The sequence below is a fragment of the Panicum virgatum genome, chromosome 5K, assembly GCF_016808335.1.
Source record: "Panicum virgatum strain AP13 chromosome 5K, P.virgatum_v5, whole genome shotgun sequence".
In the NCBI taxonomy this organism is placed as follows: domain Eukaryota; kingdom Viridiplantae; phylum Streptophyta; class Magnoliopsida; order Poales; family Poaceae; genus Panicum; species Panicum virgatum.
The window spans coordinates 45,329,806-45,337,518 of NC_053140.1; the positions used below are offsets into that span (position 1 = coordinate 45,329,806).

At 52.6% G+C, this 7,713-nt stretch overlaps 1 protein-coding gene across 1 annotated transcript; it reads right to left on the minus strand.

Moving 5' to 3' along the window:
• On the minus strand, window positions 1-2,614 carry LOC120707749 (flavonoid 3',5'-hydroxylase CYP75B138-like). Its single transcript, XM_039992745.1, has 2 exons — window positions 1,642-2,614; window positions 1-862 (listed from the first exon to the last, which is right to left on the minus strand). The coding sequence occupies exons 1-2, from the start codon at window positions 2,542-2,544 to the stop codon at window positions 230-232; spliced, it is 1,536 nt and encodes a 511-aa protein (XP_039848679.1). The 5' UTR covers window positions 2,545-2,614; the 3' UTR covers window positions 1-229.
• Window positions 2,615-7,713: the final 5,099 nt, after the last annotated feature.

Here is a 7,713-nt window from a genome sequence, read left to right on the forward strand (position 1 = left end):
TAGCAGAACAAACAATTTCGATTCGCTGTGGGTCATACATTTATCCACTGTATATTTTTTGAAATACTTATATGGTACATGCAGGAGCATCGAATATGATTTATAAGCAAAACGGCTGCACAAGATAGGACGTTTCCGGTGATACCGCGAATCGTTTACAATAATATAATATTTAAGTACAACATTACGATGTATTACGCATTTATTTGTGTCCAGGCTAAGGATGTCTTCACGAATAATACAGATGAGGCTTAGACAACCTTGGCTTAGGAATAGTCACCAGTGGCGTAGCCTTCTTCATCACGACTCCGAACTTCTCGGACAGGTCAAGATCGGTTCCCGGCGGCAGTGTCCAATCAAAAGCTTGCAGCAGCATGGCCAGCGAGTAGGCAGTCATCTTGTCAGCCATGGCGATACCGGCGCAGATCCTCCTCCCGGAGCCGAAGGGGAAATAGTCGAACTGGCTTCCCGTGAAGTCCCACCTGCGGCCGGCGTCCCCAGCGAATCTGTCAGGGTTGAACTCGAGAGGCTCGTTCCAAACCAGGGGGTTCCTGTGGATGGCCCAGACGTTGACAAAGATACGGCAGCCCGCTGGGACGTGGTACCCGCCAATCGTCGAGTCCACGCTCGGGGAGTGCGGCACCATGAGGGGCAGCGCCGGGTGGAGCCTGAGCGTCTCCTTGATCACCATGCGGAGGTAGTGGAGCTGAGGAAGGTGGGACTCCTCCACGATGGCCTCCCGACCGACCACCCTGTCGAGCTCCTCTTGCACTTTCCTTAGAACCTGAGGCTTCTGTATCATCTCTGCAATGGCCCACTCCACGGTATTTGACATGGTCTCCGTCCCGGCGACCACCATGTCCTGCTCGATCATATATATGTCAGGCGACCACCATCATCATCAGCTTATATCCATACATAGGCGTAAGGGGAAAGGAAAATCGGTGGTTGCATCCTTTTTTATTCGACTCGACCATTTTTGGTTTTCAAATATATGCTTATTGTAAAAAAATTAATTTTATCTTTATATTTATTACAACATCATAACGATACTTGACGCCGCCGTTGACTTCTCACAACATCGATATGGTTATTGTGTTTCTGAGACTGAAAATTTCAAAAGCTATTGGCAGTCAATTCAAAACATTCGACCGGATTTAACATACGAACTGTAGGAGGTCAGGGAAAAGGAGACAATGCGGATTTAACAAACGTAGTGGCAGATGCCCCCTCATCCGCCGTCTGACTTGCCACTACCGCCAGCCGCCACCCACCGGTTGTCCCACCCCGTGCGGCCATCCACACGGCCATGCCGGACGAACTACCGCCACCACCGCCTGGCTTGCCACCGCCGCCGACCTTCTTCGCCAAGTCCATCGGCCATACCAGACCCAACAACTTGAAATCCCTAAAGTCCGCCAACCTCGACCACCACCCCGGCCGCCGACGATCTCACCAACGGCCACTCACCCGCCAACCACCCCTCCACGACGTGCGCAGCAACTCCCCTCCACGCGGTGGCACGCCTGGCGGCAAACGCGGGAGGGGGGGGGGGGGGGGGGGCAGGTGCCGCTCCGCTCATGAGAATGTTAACGGAAAAGGAGGCCGGGATGGGAATTAAAGATTGGGAAAGATTGATACCATGAGGAGAGACTTGACGTCAGTCATGGTGAAGGTGGCCTTGCCGTCCCCGCCTTCCTTCTCCGTCTTGAGCAGGCACTCAAGGAAGTCAGTCGCCATCTTGCTGCCATCTTGCTGGCCTTTCACCCGCTGCTGTATGATCTTCTCGAAGATCTTGTCGAACCGCACCCTGATCCGCTCCATGTTCCTCCGGATGCCCTGCAGGTCGAACGGCGCCAGCACAGGGAAGAAATCCGACAAGTTGGGCGAGCCGAGCAGCTCAGTCAACTTGGCGATGAGCCCCCTGAACTCTTTTCCCACCGCAGCCCGCTCGCTCTCGCTCCCGATGGTGCCACCCCAAAGGGTGCTCGTGACCACGTTCAACATATTGACGAACATCTGGGCGCCGATGTCGACCGGCTCTCCGGCCTGAGAGTATAGGAAGCTCAGAGTAGACATGAACTCGCGCCTGCGAAGGCCGTACAGGTTGTCGAGACCTGTGGGGCTCAGCATCTCGTGCGCGCAGATGCGTCGGAGCAGGCGCCACTTTGGGCCGACGGGGGCGCCCACGATATTCTCCACGCCGTCAAACGAGACAGCGCGGCCGGCCTCGGGAATGACGCGGTTGGAGAAGACAGGGTCCTTGTCCCGGAGGACCTCGTGTGCCAACTCCGGGGAGGTGACCACGATTTCCACCTTGGAGCCCAGACGGATCGAGAAGATAGGTCCATGCTTCGCGGCGAGGCCAGCGAAGCAGACGTGTAGGTTCGGGTGGATGAACGGGAGACTGCCCACCAGTGGGAGGCCCGTCGGCCCGGGCGGCAAGCGGCTGGTGCGGCGTCGGGTGATGGCGAGATACAATACCGCCAGAAAAAGCAGCGCAGCGTAGAAAAAAAGGTTTGCTGATGATGCCATGGCCTCCATGGCTGTTGGCTGTGGAGAAGATTGAGTCAAGGTAGCTTGTGACGAGAACTCGTCGTTGTTGTGGCCTCGATGGAATCCAAAGCTGCATATATGAACCGTTCGTACGTAGTATTATATAGTTGCAGGTCGTAAAGCTGCTTCTGGCTGGAGACGAAACGGTATCTATCGATGGCGGAAAAAAACAGATGCTGCATGGGTTGTAGTCCCTCCGTTCCGAATTATAGTTCGTTTGACTTTTTTTACTTCAAATTTGATCGCTCATCTTATTCAAAAATTTAAATAAAATATCTTTTTTTGTTGCGACTTGCTTTATAATACAAGATCCTCAAAAATGACTTAAATTTGACTATGTTTGTATAATTTTTTTTGAATAAGATGAGTGATCAAATTTTAAGTTAAAAAGTCAAACAAATTATAATTTGGAATGGAGGTAATAACCAGCATCATATCTAATCCTACCCAAAATTAATATATTATATACTCAATCCCACCCCATTCAAATAATATTAGTTTCTCAACTCTAACCAACCCACCCCATTCCTTCCTAATAAGTGGATAACCCATAGAAATTCATAAATTCTTCTACGTATTTCAGAACTTGCAAAAGCAAAGCAAAGAAGTTGTCAGCAACGTTCAGGCACAAGGGAGCTACTACGAAAATTAATGAGCACCATCCAAAACTACGCCAACACTTGGTGCCATCCAAAATAGTATCGTCATCATCACCGAAGAAATACATGAATAAAACACTAGACATGACTCCACAGCTAGAGCCAACTGATAACTTTAAGGTAAAACTCAATGTTACAGGAAAACACACTTCTAGTGTCTCGAAGATTAAGCGATCCAGGGATGAAGGTTGCTTCCCCACTTGCCACACCTTCAGGGAACCAAAGAGCAATGTCCTTTGCGTTGTCCACGGAGTCACTTCGTGGTGAAGCCACAGCTTGTCATTGGGGTCAGCCGACCCGACGAAAGTCCAGCAATCCCATATAAATTCACTGTTCATCACTGTTTTTTATGTTAATGACCCGTTGCAAAAAGCTAAAGACCCCGGTGACCATCATCGCCGGCTTCGCCCCTCTTCCATGGATCACAATCCTACACACAAGATGTAACAAATTTAGCGCTGGACCAAACAGTACATACAGAATAAGAATGCTAAGTATTTTCTACTTTTCTTTGAAGCCACCGCCAAAGTACCATAACAGAAAGAAGCATGAATGACAAAGAAAGAAACAATAACCAAAATTTTGTGAACATTCCAGTCAAGATCAGGCAGTACTTGAGGAATGTTGAGTACTCTATCTTGCTTGTGATGAGTGAATTGTCAACCGTGCGGTGTGATCGTGCGCTTGGTCTTTGGATTGCGGGTACATGGGCGTCAAGTGTCGACGGAGAGCTGTCGTGGAGAAGCTGTGGCCAATGGACCGCGTGGTGGACGGCGGTGAAGGGCAGCCGGGACCGGAGCTCATGTCGGGTGGTAGCTGTGGCGTCCACTCCTGGATCGAGGGCGCAAGCGGCGACGGAAGGCGGGTTTCTTGGTTTGCGCCACAAAACCAAGGAGGCGGACGGCGGTTGAAGACGCCAAGTCGTGGAGGCACGGGCGTCGGTCTCGGGACTGACGGAGGCGACGGGCGTCGACGGCGTCTAGGGCCTTGCTGCGGGCGAGGAGGTGACGGGCGTCGAACGGCGTCTAGGGCCATCAGAAGGCCGAGACGGGAACGGCGTCTAGGGCCACGGCGTGGAGGCGGAAATCTTCCCGCGCGTGGAGTTTTGGCAGTTTTCTCAAAACCGGCCACCTATCCGGGTTTTGCGGACCCCCCAAAACCGTGAATCGGATCTTCATCCACACGGCGGCATCACGGGAAGACTTCGACTCGAAGAAAGAACCTCGACCGTCGGATGAGTCCTTGTATCTTTTTCTGGTTTTGCCCCTACGGGCTTTCTAGTGTCTAATTGAGTCTAGGGGTAGTTTAGTCTTTTGGGGTTGAGAGTTGTTGGGGTTAAATACCCCCTCTCTCTCTCCCTCTCTCTTTTTGGCTTTTCCCTAGGCTCAAGAATGCAACAGCGCTTCTCTCCCTGGCGCCTCTCTTCCTCCTCCCTTCTCCTCTCTAGGAGTTAGGATTTTAGTAATGGAGTTTTGAGTTTTTGTACAAAGATTGATCGGGAAAGGAGGCCCAATCCTCCTTGTGCCCTCCGGGGTTTTGAATTCAATTCAATCTCGTACGATTTGTGTTTTGTTTTGGATGAATTCGATTTTCCTTTGATAAATCTTGAGCACGAGATGACGAGTGATTTTCTGATGATCGGGTGACTCTTTGTAGTGATTCTAATACATCTAACCTAGTGCTAATCCCTCTGGAATCACGAGTTCACCCGAATCGAAATTCTTGTCGTTCTAAAGAAAACCCCCGTTTTGCTCGGAATTCTTCGATCTCTCCCAAACCATGGAGTGATTCGTCGATTCCTTCCGTGGACATGTTCACAAGTCCTTTGTGATCATGCCTGCAAAATTTGAGCTCCTTTGGACTTGATTTGACCCTCCAATCATCAAAGATTCCAAAGGTCGTGGGCTGAAAAGTGTTTTCTGGACTCTGTTCTTCCTAGCACCGGATGAACCGACGCTTTGAAGTTGTACGCATCGGTTCAACCGGTGAGTAGGATTCTCATGCGTTAGGGTTTTGTTGTTGAGCCATTGCACCGACGAGTTCATTTTGTAGCTCATCGGTTTAACCGGTGATTGGTTCTGTGTTTTGTGCAACTCTGCGCGTCGATTAAACCGACGATGTGCTCTCTATGCACGTTGGTTTAACCGGTGACCTCTAAGTCATTTTGCAATCCCTCTGGACAACTGCACCGGCATTTGGATTTGATTTTGCCGGATCATCTGGTGTATTCTAACACCGGTTGAACCGACGCCGTGTCAATCTCCACGTCGGATCAACCGGTGATTGCTTCTCTCTGCTGCCGGCTCTGCTCATCGGTTGAACCGACGCTGTTCAAATCTGTGCGTCGGATCAACCGGTGAGTTATACCGTGCTGTGTCTTGTTGTTTCTCGCACTGCTTTTCGGAGGTTGATTTCGAGTTGAATCTTGTTTGTTCCTAGGGCTTTCTTGTGTTGGTGTAGTTTCTCCATAGCTACTCCGCACTGTGCCAAGGACTCTCGGGTTGGGCATGTAACTCGGGACTAAGCCGATCTTTCCGATTGCAAGAAATTTTAATCAGCTCCCATTCACCCCCCCCCTCTGGTCGCCCTTTCGGTCCCTCAATTGGTATCAGAGCTTGGTTGAGGTTTTCAATACCTTAACCGGTTCGAAAACCATTTGGTGACCATGACGAGTCTTGGTAAGATCCCAATATTTTCCGGCGAGGACTATGCTTATTGGAAGGTTCGCATGCGTGTCTTCTTGCAAAGCATGGGAGCCGAGGTTAGGGATATCACCAAGAACCAGGCGTACGAGGTGCTTGCCGTTCAGACCTCGCCTCTTCAGGTGTCCGAGCACGAGGCGAACGCCAAGGCTGTCAATGCCTTGTTCGCTGGCGTTTCTCGTTCGGAGTTCTCACGCGTCTAGGGTTTTCAGGAAGCCGACAAAGTTTGGACGTGCCTTGAGAACTACCACGAGGGCACGCCTCAGGTGAAGGCTAGACTGTTCGAGACTCACCGGCGTGAATATGAAAACTTCACACAGGGGCCGGGTGAGGGCATTGGCGACATGTTCAGTCGGTTTCAATCGATTGTGAACAAAGTCAATGCGAACAGATCTGCTGATGCCCTTGAGTACACAGAGCATGAGAAGGCCCTCAAGTTGTTCTACGCACTTGACCGCTCTGTGTGGGATCTCAAGGTGAACACGATCATCGAGTCTGCAGGCTATGAGACTATAACCGTGAATGAGCTTTTCAGCAAGCTCAAGGCCACGGAGGTGGATAACCAGACACGAGCCAAGCTCAATTGTGCCCCTCCTTCCAAGAGCATCGCTCTTGTGACTGGCCCAGGTGGATCGAGCTCTAACGCTAACTCTACTCTTAGCTTTTCTCTTGCCTCTTTGCCTTCTGTTACAGATGAGCAGCTAGAGACGCTGGGCGACGACGACTTGTGCCTCCTCATCAACAAGTTCCAGCGTGTCTACCACAACAGGCAGAGGAAGAAGAACCCCGGGTGCTACCACTGCGATGATCTGAACCACTTCATCGCCGACTGCCCCAAGAAGTCCGGCGGTGGCCAGAGCAACAATTTCGACTACTACCGTCACCGCGACCGCGACGTGGGAGGCTCCAACAAGGAGCGTCGGCGCCACAAGCACCGCAGTCGTGACCGGGGAGGACGCTTCGACAAGGAGTCGCTCAAGAAGCGCTTCCAGTACAAGGCCAAGAAGCAGGAGAAGGCTTTCCTGGCGCAGCTCAGCGACCTCGACAAGAGCTCCGACACCGACCGCTCTTCTTCACTGTAACATCCCGAAAACTCACTAAATTAAATCGTGCACTAAAACTGTTTCTCGTCGTTGAGCTCGACCCCTCCTTAAAACCCTAACCCCAACTTTCTGAGAACCTCCCTGTTCCGATCTTCCGATCCCCGAAGGACCTGACCCGACACCCGTATCCAGCACCCTGTTTCTCCCTCGAGCCGCGTGTGGCCGACCGAGCGCCGGTGACGCCGCGAACCCCGCTCTCTCTTTCTCTCCTTCTCTCTCTCCTTTCTTTCCTTTTCTTTTTCCTCTTTTCCATTTCTTCCTCTCTTTTTCTTTTTCTCCCTTTCTTTCTCTCCTTCCTTCCTCCTCTGCTACGCGACCCGGTCGCGCCACCTCCCTGCCCCGAGCCGCTCCCCGCCCCCGGCCGTGCACCTCGCTCGCGTACACCGCCCGGCTCGGCCCCGACCTCACCACGCTGTAGAGCCGCATGCACGCACGCGCCGCCAGCCCTGAACGCTGCTCGGCCGCCGCCCGCCCGCGCGCACACCCCGACCCGCCACCCGCCCGCGCTTGCGCACGGACACGCGCACCGCGGCACACCAAGCCGTGCGCGCGCCCACGCCATGCCACGGCCTCGCACGCATGCGCACCCGGCGCGCCGAACCGAGACACACGCACGCGCACCGCGTGCTCGCGCCGCACGCCGTGCCGCACGCCATGCCGGTCGCCGCTGCCACGCCCTTGTGCCCGCGCTGC